At 35.4% G+C, this 16712-nt stretch overlaps 2 protein-coding genes and 1 long non-coding RNA gene across 5 annotated transcripts; 1 reads left to right on the top strand and 2 right to left on the bottom strand.

The window, feature by feature from the left end:
- Window positions 1-2346: 2346 nt before the first annotated feature.
- On the top strand, window positions 2347-7673 carry LOC132042989 (DNA-binding protein RHL1-like). 3 transcript variants are annotated; one of them, XM_059433489.1, is made up of 8 exons: window positions 2347-2485; window positions 3702-3788; window positions 3928-4139; window positions 4559-4632; window positions 4853-5013; window positions 5939-6049; window positions 6971-7009; window positions 7161-7673. In XM_059433489.1, the coding sequence occupies exons 1-8, from the start codon at window positions 2405-2407 to the stop codon at window positions 7194-7196; spliced, it is 801 nt and encodes a 266-aa protein (XP_059289472.1). In that variant the 5' UTR covers window positions 2347-2404; the 3' UTR covers window positions 7197-7673. The 3 variants fall into 3 exon arrangements, with proteins under 3 accessions (XP_059289472.1, XP_059289471.1, XP_059289473.1); XM_059433488.1 differs by having other exon boundaries at window positions 3925-4139; XM_059433490.1 differs by having other exon boundaries at window positions 3925-4139; window positions 7106-7673.
- A 573-nt stretch (window positions 7674-8246) lies between these two features.
- On the bottom strand, window positions 8247-10652 carry LOC132042990 (uncharacterized). Its single transcript, XR_009411636.1, has 4 exons — window positions 10545-10652; window positions 9972-10076; window positions 9620-9794; window positions 8247-8743 (listed from the first exon to the last, which is right to left on the bottom strand). It is a non-coding gene; the product is annotated as an uncharacterized LOC132042990 (long non-coding RNA).
- A 2316-nt stretch (window positions 10653-12968) lies between these two features.
- On the bottom strand, window positions 12969-15441 carry LOC132042988 (uncharacterized). Its single transcript, XM_059433486.1, has 4 exons — window positions 15327-15441; window positions 14590-15214; window positions 14383-14470; window positions 12969-13088 (listed from the first exon to the last, which is right to left on the bottom strand). The coding sequence occupies exons 1-4, from the start codon at window positions 15439-15441 to the stop codon at window positions 12969-12971; spliced, it is 948 nt and encodes a 315-aa protein (XP_059289469.1).
- Between the last annotated feature and the right edge of the window lie 1271 nt (window positions 15442-16712).

The raw sequence follows: 16712 nt of genomic DNA, 5'->3' as shown, positions 1-16712 counted from the left end.
CAACCTTTAAATTATGTCATTTGTGTTGGTTTTTGGGATAGTGATAATATATATATATATATATAAAACACGATTAATATAACATTGTAGTATGTGCTCCGTATCTAGTGTTTGCTACGAATACAAAATCGGCTAATTTATTAATATTTTTTAAAAAGAAGACTTGTTTAAAAGTGCAACTATTTTCCTCTCTTTGAGATAAAACAATAGCGATATTTAGGCATCGCCTGATACTTTCAATTTTAATTCGATTAATTTAAAGGTGTAAAATACTTATTATTTTTTATCAAATTTTGATTTCGATAATTCTAATTCAAATTATTAAATTAGTTTTACATGTTTAAAACGAAACAAAGTAGAAATTGATTTTCTATTTAAAACGAAGAAATACTATTTTTTAATTTTTGGTAAATATTCTCGGTTTAGCTCATTTTACTTGTCATGTTGTCTTTTGTATGGTTTTTTAAGAAAACGTTGATTAGAATTATAATTTGACTAATTTACCTTATTCTTTATTTGATCTCCATTTGATATTTTTTTTTACGACATTAATCTCTTTTCACATCTATTAGAGTAAGAATAAAAATAAAAAAAAAGTAATTAAATTATCTTATTTTAAAATATAAATATTTTAAGTATATTTATTTTAGTAAACATAACAAATAAATGACATGACGGAATAGCAAATATAACAGTTTAATATCTAGATTAGATCTCAGGCTAATATAAAAAAAAAAAAAATTGTATGGTTTGACTACTTAACCTTTTGAAGAAAAGTAATTTCATTTGCTCTCACTAATGGATTGATACACATGTGGCAATGAATCCATCATTATTGACTTAATGAGATACTTTGAAAATTACACAAATATTGTTTGATTTTTTGATATGGGGTGCACTTTTTTTTTTTTTTTGGACATTATTAGTTTGCACTATTTTTATGCATATATATATATATATACACACACACACTATGTTTAAAACACGATTAATATAACATTGTAGTTTGTGCTCCGTATCTAAAACTTTATTAAGTGCCAATTTATGGACAGTATCTTTGTTTTTTTAAAGCTTGTCTTCTTTTACAAAAGTTTGTAATTTTCTAGACTTCAAAATTGGTTGAAAGGAAGGTAACCTTTTTATTTGTCTATTTCAATTTTGGCTGGATTATGAATATAATATAGCTGGACATCTTTTGACTTGAAGGATGGATTAGGAGATGTGTATTAAATGATCAGATTCTCTTAACATTCCAAGTTTTGCAAATTAGCCTTTCTTCCTCACTTTTTTTTCTTCTAACAGTTGTTGCCCAGTAGCTGTTTTAGTGCCAGTATTATTGTTTGACAAGAAAAATAATGGCATCATCAAAGGTAATCTAGGTTTTCAAAGATATCTTGTAATGACAAGCTAATAATTCTTGCTGATATGTCACGGAACTGATAGGTCTATTTCTCTTCATCAAAGGTAATCTAGGTTTTCAAAGATATCTTGTAATGACAAGCTAATAATTCTTGCTGATATGTCACGGAACTGATAGGTCTGTTTTTCTGGACTTCGATTTGATAGTAGTGACGACCAATAAGTTAATCGACCACTTGGCAGGCTCATGAAGCAGAGGTTGTCTTGCACCTTGTTGTTCCTTTGGAATCATTCAACAAACTTGAGCTTTGATTTGCCAGTGCCCATTTTTTTTTTTTTTTTTGTAACGCTACATGAGATTAGTGAAGTAATAACAGGTCTAAAAATGTAGAAGAAGATGAACTCCAATTTATGATGCTTTCTTCTGCCTTATGAGAGAATTCCATGTTCTTCGTCAAGCAATTGATGGCACTGCATCAATAATATTATGTTATTTTTGAGATTGGTTATCCACAATGTGTGTTACCTTACTGCTTCTAAATCATTCGACCCAACACTACCTGAAAGTTGCTTATGCTGTTGTTGTTATTACACAGGGCTGTTATTCTGGAGTAAAGGCTCAACTATATATGAGGATGATCCTTCTCTCAAGATTTCAATATGGATGAGCAGATTTGAAATTTTGAAAATTAGGAAGACCTATTCAGTGGTTCTCTCTATAATCCGAATCAGCTATTCAAGAATTACTACATTGAGTTTCTGATTCCAGCTGCCACGATGCCAATCCAGTCGAGAATTCTTACAATTAACATTATTGTTCCTGCATCTCTTGGAATCCATGCAAGCTTATTGAAAGATAAGGCATACTGGAAAAAAGGTTCCATGGTTATACAATCAGTTTGGAATGTGAGTCATGTTAAAAACTTCTGGCCCTATTTTTCAAGGAGTGTTTTAGTCCTATTGGTAATTTTTATGCAAGGAGAAAATATAGAGAACTTTTAATACTTTTTATCTTTAGTTTTATTTTGTATAATGTTGATCTGAGATGAATTCAAATGGTTATCTGACTATGCAGTTCTCCAGAGGTGGGAAGAATGTAGTGTGCAAAGATTACCTTGACAATATGGTTGGTAGTTCTCTCTCTTTTGTGTTTTATTCCGTTTATCTTAGTATCAATTTAAATTGCAGGAGCTTCGTTTTGCAAATACTAGTTATCACTTTTATTTCAAAGAACAATGTATTAATCATCATGAAGGCATCATATTTAGAACTTTCCTTCTCATTAGTCCCTTGCAGGCTGTGGAATTATATTGTCTATAGAAACAAAATACTCCTTCCGATGATCGAAAAGAAAGTATGCAGGAGCCATCCTCCCAGGAATTAGAATGAGTCAAGAGGAACTATTTGTCTTTTACCTAACAGAATTGTTTCATGACAATGAAAAATAGAACCAAGAATGGCTCTTTTCAATGAAAAATAGAACCAAGAATGGCTCTTTAGTTTAGTTTGCCAAAGACCATACTTCTGATATGTTTTATGTTTTGTCATATGTCTGATATGTTTTTTGATTTGGCAATGTCCATATGATAAATGGTTCTGTTCTTTGTCTGCTAAGGAGTTTGCTACTGGAGTCTTAGAATGGGAGTGCGTGATAAAGCGACCATGCCCGATATTTTGACTTATTGAACTTATTGGGCTAAAGTTTTGTGAGCTTCTAGATTTTTATTTGATTCAAGCACGAATATTGTTCTTTCAACTTTCAACTTTCCTTCTCAAGTTAATTTTTCTTAAATATTGTAAGTTGAATAGCTTTGACACACATTGCGAGAAGTGAAGGGAACTACCAAATAAGTGCTATTATTTGATACCTCACACCTTCTCTAATGGTTGTACCTTTTCATCCGTTCCACAAAACCTTCATCTGCTGGGCTAATACATTGCACACATTGATTTCATTTTACATTCCAAAAGTTTGATCAGAAAAAAGTTGTTTTAGTACAGTTGACTTATCCATCAAGATGGTATATTCAGTTATTAAGTCTGTTTCCCATGACTTTGTCTATTTTCTCGTAGTATTTTTTTTATTTTGAGATATTATAAACATGTTGAATATGAAGTGCCAACAACCATTGCAAATATTTTTTCTCTCGAGTTTGAGAAAAGATATAGATCTACTTTGGTTGTTGACTCTGTTTGATGGATTGGGATTAGGTTTACTTCTGTTACAGTTAACTTATTATAAGGTTCTGATGAAAACTAAAAGGATTTGTTTTAGCACTTAGTTACATTTACTTGTCCCGTTTCATTTTTCATGATTTATGGCTTTTTTTTTTTTTTTCCAGATTGTGTTTTCTGATGCATGGTGGATAGGGTGGAAGGATGAGAATCCTGAAGAAGCACGGCTCGAGTTTCCAAAGGAGCTAAATGTGGTTAGTTTTTTTGTCGAGTTGTTCCTATTTCAACTGGTTAAAGCATTTATTATAAGAGTATACTAAAGTTGCTGATCGTTGTCCAATGTTTTCAAAGAATTGCTGACACTATTTTGGATATCTTATTTGGTTACAGCAGCAAGAGAAATTGGAGTGTGATTTCAAAGGTGGTGCAGGTGCTACATGCGTTCAAAAACGAAGTATTAGCGAATGTGGGGTCAAGCATATGGAGCAACAGTCTCCTGAACATGAACAGGAGGAGAATTTTTCAGAAAGTCAAAATGATTCAAAAGAAGTTATAGAATTAACTCCAAGTCGTCGTTCAGCAAGGGCAGCAGGAAAAAAATTCAAGTATATGCTTTGACTTGTATAATAAGTTTTCCTTATTACTGATCCCTTGCATTGAATGTATCATATTGCATGCAACTAATTGTATGTAGTTTAACATAGCTTTTATCAGGGGAGTTCAAAGACAACTTCATGGACTGCCCAGGATTACTGGACCTGCATAAAGTAAAGCATAAGAAAGAGTAGGCATTTAAAATCAAATTCATTCATAATATGCGCCTTTATAGTCCCGAGGACTCTGGTTAAGGAGCCTTAGTTTGGTACTCATTCAAGGACCATCCAAAGAAGTAACTGAACAAGTACTGATCTTGTTGCATTGATTTCTTGAGGGACAATTTATCCTTTATTAACTAAGATCTAGTTGACTCTGATGTCTTCCTCTGCTTAATGCATTACCAGGAAATTTATGTTCAGTAATTCAGTTTTGCAGAACCTTCTTCCGGGGATGATTTGGTTGACAATGAAGCCGAAACTTCCGAGGAAGAAGAGAAAAGTGGTATGGATCATTCAACAAAAAATTGTACCTCTGGAAACATCTGTATAAGTATTTCTTATATCATTTTTAGTTTTTTGCCAAACTTTTTCAAAAAAGCCATTAGAGTGAGTCCCTCAAAGTCCTGTCACTGTTCTCTGGGCTTGTTCTGTTGTTCATCTCCTTTCACCTGCTATCTCCCAGTTCTATATATGGTTTATGGATTGAAAAATCTCTGGTGCAGGCAGTGACATTCTTTGTGATGATACTGTAGTACAAGGTCATGTTGCTGAAAATATTACTGCCGCTGCTGAATCTGCTTCCAAGTCTGAGAAATCCTCCTGCACTAAGAAAAGTTCTCTTGTTCAGGCTACTATTTCCACAATGTTTAAGAAAGTGGACAAGGTACGGACTCGGAGCTCTGTCATGAGGCAACAGCTAGTGTTAGAGATTGTTGAACATTTCGTCTGTCTAACAATATTAATGCGTACTTGTAGAAGAGGGAGGGCGTGACCAATGCTTGTTATTTTACAATCTCCCTTCACGGGCCACCACAACGCTTCATCCCTTAAATTTTCTAAAGCTTGTATTCTAAAAAAGTAGAATCACGTGCATTCAGAAATTGTATTTGGTGATGCTATCCTGTTATCTCCGATAATGATGCTAAACTACATGATTGTCTATAGACATGGTTATGAAGGTGTTCGATAAGCACACTAGAATATGGTTATTGGGAGCAAAAGGTGTTGCAGTCCTGCATTACCAGCATTCCCTGTAAAAGAGGGTAGAGATGGTTAAGAGAGGTAATGCAAGATCATGGGTGGACTGAAGAGGAAAGATAGGAAATAGATGAAATATTTGAAAGCCAGTTTCACAAATAGGAGCAATAGCTTAATTCATTTGCAGAGGAAAATGTGGAAGCTATCATAATGGTGTTTGCTAAAATAGCTAGCCTTGGGGAAAATTTTCTAAGTAACTTTCTCTTCCTCCCCCTCATGAACTCCCTTTTCGCTTTCCTGGCACTTCGCCTAAATTTTGTTGCAGGATATGACCTTAGCCGTTGAGTTGTATGCTCATAGTGATAACTGAGGGACTATAGTTGGGGATATACCACATAATATTTCATATCGTAGATGGATTCTCATGGCTAGTAACTATGAATTTTGTGTTTGGGTTTTAACCTTATCAAAAAAAGAAAAAGAAAAAAAAAATCTACTTGGGTAAAAGTGATTCTTTTGTCGACTTCTCTTCATACTTTATTGGGCCGTACTCATACTTGTTCTGTTGATGCACAAATAATTATGTTTGTATTTCTCCACAAACTTTGAAGCTTGCCACTCCAGATAGAGTTTCTCAAAGGAAAACAAGAAAATCAACAAACAAAGAGGCATCCAACACAGAATGTGGTCCGACCATGTCTGATCATGTTGGTACTTCTCAGGTAAAATTCAGACTACGTGATGCAATTTATCCACTTGCCATGCTCAGTCCAACTGTGGGCGACTCTGTTTCTTGCATCATCTTTGTTTCCTCTTAAGTGGCAGTTTTTGACTAGCTAGCAAAGATAAAGAAAGGAAATCCGGCTGGCTTTTATAAGACTGTTAAAAGATATATTTGAAAATAATTGAATTGGTTCATAGACTATAAGTCCAGGGGAAATACATAGTAACTAACTTTCTGAATCTTTGTTTAGTTCGACAATTGGATATCCTCTCATCCCTGGAATGATGTTTGGATCTTCCAATTTTGGGAAGTAGTTCATTAATTCGGGTTAAACTAGAGACATGGCTATTTTAGCTGGAAGCTTTGGCAAACTTCTTATACCACCTTCATCTGCTAAGGGAAGTTTGGGAGTGGAGGATCTCTCCTTTCTGTGCTCATGATACACATCACGAGATTATGGCCGTTCTTGAACATTATTCATCGTGGTAATTAAGAATAGCACTCATGTCAAACAGTTTCCCACTTGAAGTTATGCAGATTCCTTGGATGTGCAGCTTTGTCTATAGCTTTCTAATTTTATCTCTCATGTTTTCTGGAACTTATGATAAATTTGTTTAACCCAGACACTACTGAAAACTTTTTTTCTATGTAAATTAAAAACAAAAACAAAAAGGATTGTTCCGATGAGTGCATTCATTTTTCTATCCATCATAACAAGAAAATGTACAACTGCTTCATGGATAAGAATTAGGATAGCCCACTTTTCTCATGCTCGGCTGACTAGATCTATGTATCTTGGTTCATTTGGTCTACCAAAAAAAAAAAAAAAAAAAAAAAAAAAAAAAAAAGATCTGTACTGGTTGTGCTGGTCTCTCATTTCTAAATTCAGCTAATCCTTGTATTTTGACATACTCTGTAGGGTGAAGATGATATTGAAGAGTTCTCAAGTTCATCTAAGGTTTAAGTTTTGAAACACTTCCCTTTTTCTTTCGTTGATTAATTTTGTATAATTTAACTGTTTCTGTGTTGTGTCATCAAGTTTTTTACTCTGTAGTGAAGTCCTAGACTCTCACATTTTGGGTTATTCTTCAACTCTTAAATACGTACAGGATGCAGAAGCTAGCGATGAAGATTGGGCTGCTTGAGTTATTGTATTTTATATTTTAATCGATAGAATATGACGACTATTCTCAATGGATTTGTAAATTACTCTTGCGGACGAATGTCAAGGGGGACGCCACGAGTGAGCATCGCATGGGCAGGCCACGTCGGGGATCTAGCTATAGACAATTCCTCCTAAAAGACTCGAAGATTGCATTTGGAGGGAGGATGATCACATGAAGAAGGCCATAGTTAGTTATGGAAGAATAAGTATAAGGCCATGAGAATGTGAAATGTGATCGGCAGGCTGTAGTTGTTAGTTTGTTCAGATTTCTCATTTCCTCCTATGAATTCCAATTTCCCTTAGCCTTTTGGTGTTGAATCATTTGCTTTGCAGTTCAAATTCCAGTTATGGCGTTATCAATTATTATACACTACCAGTGTTGAGTTGAGATTTTTGTTATAACAAACCTTGCTGTTGATGTCATGAATATAAAGGCAAACAGAAGCGTTGTCATCTTTTCTTTGTTTCATTTCTACTGAAATTACACGCGCACACACATATTCATGAAGTCTTCGTCTATAGAGACTCTTGAATTTCCATACTAACATATGATGTAACATTGAAGTTTTAGTTCCAAAATGTGAGGTTTGTGCTTGTGAGATAAACTTCTCGTACATTGGTCTATCTTATACAGCAATGTTATTAGAATGGGTTATATAATCCTTTATGTCAATTCTACTTTGTTCAAGTTCATTGCATTGAACATGTATTGTGAGAATTCACAAACATAACAACTACACCTCAGTTCCAAACAAGTTTTAATTGGCTATATAACTACTCACTAATCATGTTTCTCCATTTAAATTCATCTTATGTCATGTGCAGAGCATACATATTCAATATTCAAAAAATATCCTTCTCTGACTATCAACTTCGTGCTACAATCCTCCTTTTATTCAGGTTTCGAATGGACTATACTTGGTGAAACTTATCCATGCAAAACTATTAAAAGACTTTCAACCTCAAAAACTAGTTCTTATTTTAGCATGCTGAAAGGCGGCACAATCGACGAATGGAAACCAACTCATAGTTAAAACACAAAAATAATACCGTACTGACTTTATATCCGTAACAACCATCTCATACACGCTACATTCTTTGATTCCAACTAGACAAGAGTCTAAATATGTACAACAGCTGAATTACGAAACTCTAAGCTACAAATATCAGACTTCAGAACTTAGAAGAAGAAGCACCGATAAGTTCTAACTGTAACCAGTAAGCACTACTTTCAATCCTGAAAAGGGGACCCTATCAGTACGCTAAGCTATATACAGAGAGTACCAACTTACAAACAGAAAATACAAGGATCAGAAGCAATTAGCATAGCCTGGATAGGAAAAACTCATAATCAGGATGTTTGTTCACGAGCATGTCATTTCCAAACTTTGTAACAGCTCGTGACATAATAGATGCTGTCTGCTCCAATGTTCTTAGTCGATCTCTCAGAACTGTATGAAGGTCCATATCCAAGGATTGTTTTGTCAGGTCGTCAGCAGATTGCCTTGGCTGAAACCAGCATTCACCCTATTTGTTTTGCCATTTCAGACAAAAAAGGAAGGTCATGGCAATGCATGGAGTATTTAAATGTAGGGATAATAAAGTCAGTTGACAAGAATTAACCCGTAACAGGTACTTTTACAGCTATACAAATAGTTTATGTTGTGAACTTGATGCACTCAATGGGCACGAGACACTGGCTTCCATTGGGGGTGCCAAGGATACTAAGGAAGATTTGACTACACAAACAGTGCTCTTAGTTGTAAACGAGTACAACTCCAGCTACTTGAAGTACCTTCGTAGTCTTTGCCAAACAAAACAATTCATTCAATCAACTACACCTCAATTACAAATTAGTTGAGATCAGCTAAACAAATTTGCTGCCCCCATTCTGCTCTTTTTAATGCAGTATTCAAGGGAAAAATGTTTTTATATTGACAGTCATGCTTTGTGAAGCTCATGTACGTGGAGCCCAACCAGACCATATCAACAAATTAAACCTATGTCCTTCATTTAAAACAAGTTAAAATCGCACAGTAGATTTTCTTCAATAGTTGCAATGTTGCAGCGAACAACCGGACCGCTGATTTATGATTAAGCTAGCAAATGTTGACTTCCAATTGACTACTTTCATGAACTTTCCATGATTACCAGCATATTATGTTTCTACAGAACTCCAGGAATTGTGACGGAAAATAGCATGACAAATATTTCTAGTCATGCTCATTTTGCCTTGGACCTAAAGTCTTTTTATGCTCTATGGTTTGCATCACTAAAGATGTATCCATTCTTATCATGATATTTATAATATTTGACCATGTTGTTAGCTCAACAGTAGTCCAATAAACTTCAGAAATTTTATGAGAAAACTATAAATTACGAGATTAGCCACTATGATTCTACCTGAGCGTTGTAGCTTTGGAGGCCTACGATTGGAGAAACTACACAGGCATCTACACTGTGGGCTTTTAGTGTCTGGTCTTTGTGAATAAAATGACCAAGTGAATGATAAGTCAAGAAAGCAGCACGCAAATTGCCATCGGGTATCCTATAAATGGGGTACCATGCAACCGAAAACCTGCAAATATATGGAATATTCAGATCTATAAGAATCTTTTCTGGAACTATGTGATTGCTTTTCACATACTTATTTCCCTCTATTTCTTCTTCTCCAAACAGGATGGAGGTACGTATTGCATCTCACATATTTGAAAACTATATAAAATCATACTAGCTACGTATTTCTGCTACTAACCAGGAATGAGGATGCAGGACGTGTAAGCTCACTGTATGTAGGATAGATGGATCTCCATATGATCTACAGTTTGAGAGTCCATCACCAGAGACAAGTTGCTGTATTCTGTAATAGAGATTTTGAAGAAAGATAATAAGAGTGATAACGACCAAAAAATCACTTCCGGGCAACGAGCTGCATAGAACTTCACAGAGAACTCAAAATGACAGATAAATCAAACTAGAGCTTCCACTTTCCATGCTTAGAGAGCACGGAAAATAGCAACAATATGCTTACTAAAATCCACCACCAGAGAACAGGGAAATAAAAGTTGGTGCTTCAGCAGAAGCAAAGTAAGAGTAATCATGGAGTATAAATGATAAGTATTGAAGACAACAATGTGCTCACAGTAACTTCCCCGAGGTTGCAAAATCACTAAGAAATTAGTCTGATTATACAAGGACATCTATGGCAACCTTTTTCGTACCTTGACCCACTTGCATTGTAGTTTCCACAAGAAATTCAACACTGTATTGAAACGCTTAAAAAATTAAAAACTAAATGCTAGAAGAAACAGCTTAAGTATGACATAACATTTCAAACAACGGTCATCGCCTTTGAGGCTACTCAGATTCGAAATATTCAAAGAGAAGCTCCATATCATCAGACAGCTTAAATTCATCTGGTAGATGATGTAAATCTAACCGACAGAGTTCGATAAATATTTGATGGAGATTAAAAGCGTTAACTATTAAGTATATACTTAAGGGACTACTTTGAACCCACCCTCAAACATAAGAGACGATTCTTGTCATTTCTCCAAAAAAATTACTATAATAAGAACTTGCCAAAAAATTAAGAAAAAAGATAAATAAGAATTCTGATATGTGAGAGCGCCACGTCAGCGGGCCTATGTCTTGCTTTTACATATTTATGTAGATTATTATTTTATTTTTTCGGAAAATAACCCCCTACTTCTGTTTTTACTTGTCATGTATTGACTTGACAGCTTATTAAGTAGCCAAAAATAAAATCACAATTTTACCATATCATCCCTAATTATTGCTAAGTAACCAAATGATTGAAATCAATTAAAATACTTTAAAAGTTGACTTTTAATCTGGACAAGTAAAAGTGAGCATATATTGTAAAACTGGACGGAGTGAGTATTTGAAGAGTCAAACTAGTTTTTTCCTAAATAAAAAAAAAAAGATTAACAATAAATTCTAATTTGTACTCAATCATCTCAATTTATAAAGTGGAGTTCGGATTTCGAGAGTCAAATGAGTATTTCTTTTATCATGATTTTTCATATGCCTTCTACAAATATTTTGAATTGTTAATTGGTGTGACTTATAGTACTTTCTATGTAATTTTAAATTAATAAATTTTATTTCAAAAAATTTAAAGATTCTTCAGAATTTAAGGTCAAAATGAAGAGGTTCCACTCTCAAAATCCAAAATATGACACATAAATTTGGACATAGGGAGTAGTGCTTCTTATATTTTTACTTCATAAAAAGTGAAATGTCAGTATTCGTATTTACTTCGAGAACTTTTTAAAAAATTAAATTTTCTTTGAAACAAATGGAATGGACGAAGAAGACCTAAGATCATGCTAAAAGTTATGGTATTCTACCTTCGTTGGTCCCGAGCAATCATGCTAAAATTTGTGGCATTCTAATAAAAGAAGTGGTCTAATTGTTGTACTTTCTTTAATATACATAATGCTGGCTCGATGGTTAAAGAATTGGAACACAAAATTATTATGTGGATGCAAAAGCAAAAGAAAAGAAATTAATGTGTATCCTCCAGGTATTAACCTGATCTTTATCTTTCAGGAGATTATTTTTATATGCCGATGTATTTGCTACCTCCTTCATCCTTAAAGCTCTTAACTTTATTTCTTCACTAGGGAATCTTTTCGCGCTTCGTGCGGTCATAAACAATATTAGTATAAATTAGTCACTCCGCGTACAAAGAACTGCTTAGCAAACTCCAAAGCACCAACTGACAATACTAATGATTTCTCTAACGAAAATGGAACGTTCAGTGGCGAAATAAGCTCGCGATAACGCTCAGCCACCCGCTCATCTCCGATGACGATATCGTCCCCGAGGATAGTATAGCATGTATCCCTTTTTGTTAGTTTAGTCAAGTTACAAAAGATTAAAATTCAACCATATGCATATAAATTTGAATTTACAAATCAATTACTATATCACAAATATTTACCCTTTCACAATAATTGTCTTCTTTACTTCAAACATTCAGGCATCGTTTTTCATTTTATTTTTTATGTATGTGTGGAACACAATCTATTTTGTGCGCACACAATCTTCGATTTCACCGCTACACTAATAACTGCTAGTGTTTATTTATAATAATTAATAGGCATTCTTCCATGTTAAGATCAAAATTACGATCATGTAGTTCATTTTCAGTACTTGTACGAATTCATTGAATATAAGTTCAGTGTTTCGGTGATGTTTGCTGCCAAGATTACTATTTTCACCTTCTTGTGCATCACCATCTATATTTTGAATATTTTTATTGTATGTTATTCCCTGCCATTGCCAAGGAGTGTGATGGTGAATAAGATCTGTCAATTCTTAACCAAAGATTATGGATTTGCACCATCGAATAGAAAAATCCTAATAAGGCTTCTCAATTAATGAGCCTTATATGTCGCGAACAAATTCGAATTAGACGAAAACCGAATGATATAAAAAAGGCACAAATACTAATAAACTCTTCCACAGTTTCTACTAAAAAAATCCACAGGCAAGATTAATACATGTACAGGCAATTCCAAACCAAGTAGTCTTACATTATTTCCCTCTCCGAGTGCCTTTTTGTGACAATGCAGCAATAACATTTTGGAAGCTAATCATACTCTCCATGTATGCCCCATTACCTGAAGTTTGAATCTCTTAGCAAATACACAAAGTCAGAAGACGGAAGGCATAGCACCTCTATGCCATGTAATGTTATTGTATTATTCTGCCACTTCAAGAATTAAATCCACCAAGGATTCACAGCAACATCCAATTTTTTAAAAATAACCCCAAATCCTTTAACACATGACTCCAAGGTCATCGATCCACCTGCCTCTCTATTGTCTGCATTCATCTTTGCCTGCAATATATAGAAAGCTTCCAGATTGTCAACTTAACGAATTCTTATTATCCTTTGGTACACCTATCCTTGGTGCGATCACACCTTAATCCTCATCGTCCTATCTCCCTCATAGTCTTGTTAGGATCCTTATTATTTTTATCTTCATCTCAAGGCAGCTCATATATGCAAAAATCCAACAACAACTAAATTTAAATGACCAACAGGACATGCTTGACAGAAATACCGTGAAGCAAAACAAAATGACACAACATATCATCAAAATTAACTCGAGCATGCAATAGATTAAATACGGGAGGAATGGTCTAACTTGTACTTGTATACTCGTTATAAAGAATGTGCAAGCTGAGCCTGATATAAAGTAATAGTGTATATCCGAAATCCCAGATGGTCCAGAAGACCCTTGACATCTTTGCCTTAACATATATACTGAGTACAAGTAGACATAGACAACTGTAGAAGAGGCATGGCTGAGGAAAATGAACTTCACTACTACTGATAATTCTCAGCACTTAGAAGGAAATATGTTCCCACTGATTCAATGCAAATTTGGACTTTCAGTCGCATTACACAACAAATCTGTGGTAATATATGAATCATTTCCATTTTATATAACTGTTCAAGCAGTTCAGTGACAAGGAAAAAGAGTAAACTTATGCCACAAGAGTAGAGACAAATAAAATTTAGATGCATAAGTTACGTTGTTGAGGTCAAAAGCTCAACATTCTGCAATATTTATCTTTCAGTATTACAGAAAGACAGAAGGAGGAAAATATGTATGATAATTATGAAACAACAATAGGAAAACGATAGACAGCTCCAATGCTCCATTAACAACAACAAAGGCGGCTACAACAAATTGAACACACAAACTTAAAGGGATATACCATTGTGGTTGTACTGTTACTATCAGTAAAAGAGCACTAAACTCAACACTGATACCGAAGTAAGTATTTAAGGACGTAAAAAAGAATTACCATTCACAGATAAACAATATGCTGCAACCAGAAAGAGTTTACTCTCGTGCGGGTGAAGAAACACGGGAAATAGGAAAAAGATTGTATCTGAAGGTAAGAGCGTTTAACCTGCGGACCTTGAAATTAACATCATTATTCAAAGAACAATAGCATAGAAAAAGCTAAAGGCCTCACTTTTTTTTTTTTTTTTTTTTTTTTTTTTTTTTGGTAAGGTAAACAAATTTCATTAGAAAAGGCATCAAGTAGATGCAAAGTTACAGAGAGAAACCTAGGCTTCAAACATAGAGCTGCATGAAGCTAGATTGGTGAGCATAAACCTGTGCAAACAGTCTAAACCTATGCTGCCTCAGAAACTCTGCTAAATAAGAGTAAAAGGAGCCAACAAAATCCAAAAAGTTATCAACACTGTTTACAGAGTATGGAAATGCCAACTAAACAAACTAACTAAGCAGATTCCTTTCAAAGAACTGGTGGGAGTTGATTTTCCATCAAAGCATCTATTGTTTCTTTCTTTCCAAATACACCAGAAGATGGCTGCTGGGATCATTCTCCAGATCCTTTTGATGGATTTGTCAACTCTCCATAATATCCAGCTTTCAAAAGCATCTTTAATAGAAGAAGGCATAACCCAACTAAGACCAAACAATGAGAAAAAGAAGTGCCAGACAGCAGCAGTCACTGGGCAGTGCAAAAATAGGTGATTCACAGTCTCATTGGTCTGATAGCATAGATGGCATCTGTTGATAAGAATGATGCCTCTCCTTCTGAGGTTGTCTTGGGTCAGGCAAGCCCCTTTTAAAGCTGTCCAGGTGAAACAACTGACTTTCAGAGGCTGCCTAGTCCTCCAAACATGCTTCCAAGGCCAATTTTCAAGCAAACCATTCTCAGAACACCCAATCTCGTAGCATTGTTTCACAGTGTATTCCCCCTTCTTTGAATTTCCCCATATGATCCTGTCAGGTGCCTCAGCTAATATGTAGTTTTCGAGAGCACCCAATAGCTGTAGGAGGTCATTGATTTCCCAGTCTTGGAGATTTCTTCTGAAAACAGGGCTCCAAACATTGCCTTCCCTATACTGTGCAATGGAGGCATCTCTATTGCTTGCTACCCGGTATAACCTTGGAAAGGCAATTTTAAGAGTAGATTCACCTAGCCATAAATCTTCCCAGAATTTAATGTGTAGACCATTGCCCGCCTTGAAGGAGATTTTTTGGAAAAAAATCCTCTTGAAGGTTGTTGATATGCTTCCAGACCCCTACACCATGTGGTTCTCTGTTTCTGTTAGCGCTCCAGTGATTTTGGGCACCATACTTGGCTAATATGATGTCTTTCCAGTAACCAGCCTCAGGTTGCCCATATCTCCATAGCCACTTCATTAGCAATCCCTTATTGTGCAGCTTCAAATCTCTGATCCCCAACCCTCCTACGGCCTTTGGAAGTCACTTTTGCCATTCGACTGGAGAGAATTTGTGGGTTTGACTGTTTCCTTCCCATAGGAATTTTCTTCTAAGTCTATCAATTTGCTTAGTGACTGAACTTGGCATAGGGAAGAGGGACATAATATAAGTAGGAATGCTGTCCAATACACTATTTATAAGTGTGACTCTACCTCCGAGAGAAAGGTATTGCATCTGCCATGTAGCAAGCCTCTTCTCCATTCTTTCAATAACTCTATTCCATATTTCAACAGACTTGAACTTGGCCCCAAGAGGTAATCCCAGATAAGTGGTAGGTAGAGAATCAGTATTGCAACTTAAGATCTCTGCCAGAGCTTCTAGGTTGGGAACTTCATTGACTGGATAGATTTTGCTTTTTAGCATGTTAATGTGCAATCCAGAGATTGATTCAAATACCATCAGAGTGATGTCGAGGTAATTCACCTGCTGACTGTCTGCTCCACAAAAAATCAAAGTATCATCTGCATAAAGTAGATGAGATACTGTGACAGAGGTGATGGGATCTCTGCCCACATGAAATCCCTGGATCCATTGGAGTTCCTTGGCCCTTTCCAGCAACTGAGTTAGGCCCTCCATAGCCAAAATAAACAAGAAAGGGGAGAGTGGGTCTCCCTGCCTGAGACCCTTTTGTGGAGAGAAAAAACCAACTGGACTTCTGTTTACTAGGATTGAGTATTTTACAGTAGAGATACAAAAAAATATCCACCTTATCCACCTATTCCCAAAGCCCATCTTCTTTAAAAGTTCAATTAAATAGGTCCAATTTAATTGATCAAAAGCCTTCTCTATATCCAACTTGCAAAGAATGCCAATTTCCCCGCTTTTCAGTTTCCAGTCAAGAACCTCATTTGCAATCAGAGAAGCATCAGTGATTTGCCTATTCTTCATGAAAGCACTTTGTTGCCCTGAAACCAGCTTGCACATCACCTTTTTCAACCTTTCAGCTAGAACTTTGGCCACGAGCTTGTAGACACTGCCTATCAGGCTGATTGGTCTGAAATCCCTGAGTTCTATTGCACCTTTCTTCTTTGGTATGAGAGCAATGAAGGATGCATTGCAGGATCTCACTATTTGACAGTTTTGGTGGAAAAAATTGAAAGCTCCCATAATGTCAGCTTTGATAAAGCTCCAGGTTTTCTGAAAGAAAACCATGGTGAAGCCATCAGGGCCTGGTGCTTTATCCGGGGCAC

Source organism: Lycium ferocissimum, unplaced genomic scaffold, assembly GCF_029784015.1.
Source record: "Lycium ferocissimum isolate CSIRO_LF1 unplaced genomic scaffold, AGI_CSIRO_Lferr_CH_V1 ctg19587, whole genome shotgun sequence".
NCBI classification, from domain to species: Eukaryota; Viridiplantae; Streptophyta; class Magnoliopsida; order Solanales; family Solanaceae; genus Lycium; species Lycium ferocissimum.
Note: the sequence above shows the minus strand (reverse complement) of the source record. Positions and strands in the feature narration are given on the sequence as shown.

Bases quoted from the DNA above. Each gene is read 5' to 3' on its own strand.
- LOC132042989 (XM_059433488.1), top strand. From the start codon at position 2,405: ATGAATTCAAATGGTTATCTGACTATGCAGTTCTCCAGAGGTGGGAAG. The intron at 2,486-3,701 runs GTTGGTAGTTCT...TTTTTTTTCCAG, and splicing joins AAGATTACCTTGACAATATG to ATTGTGTTTTCTGATGCATG. The intron at 6,050-6,970 runs GTAAAATTCAGA...CATACTCTGTAG, and splicing joins ATCATGTTGGTACTTCTCAG to GGTGAAGATGATATTGAAGA.
- LOC132042988 (XM_059433486.1), bottom strand. From the start codon at position 15,441: ATGAAGTGGCTATGGAGATATGGGCAACCTGAGGCTGGTTACTGGAAA. The intron at 15,215-15,326 runs GTGTAGGGGTCT...ATTTATGGCTAG, and splicing joins CAGAAACAGAGAACCACATG to GTGAATCTACTCTTAAAATT. The intron at 13,089-14,382 runs GTTTATGCTCAC...TATATATTGCAG, and splicing joins GGTTTAGACTGTTTGCACAG to GCAAAGATGAATGCAGACAA.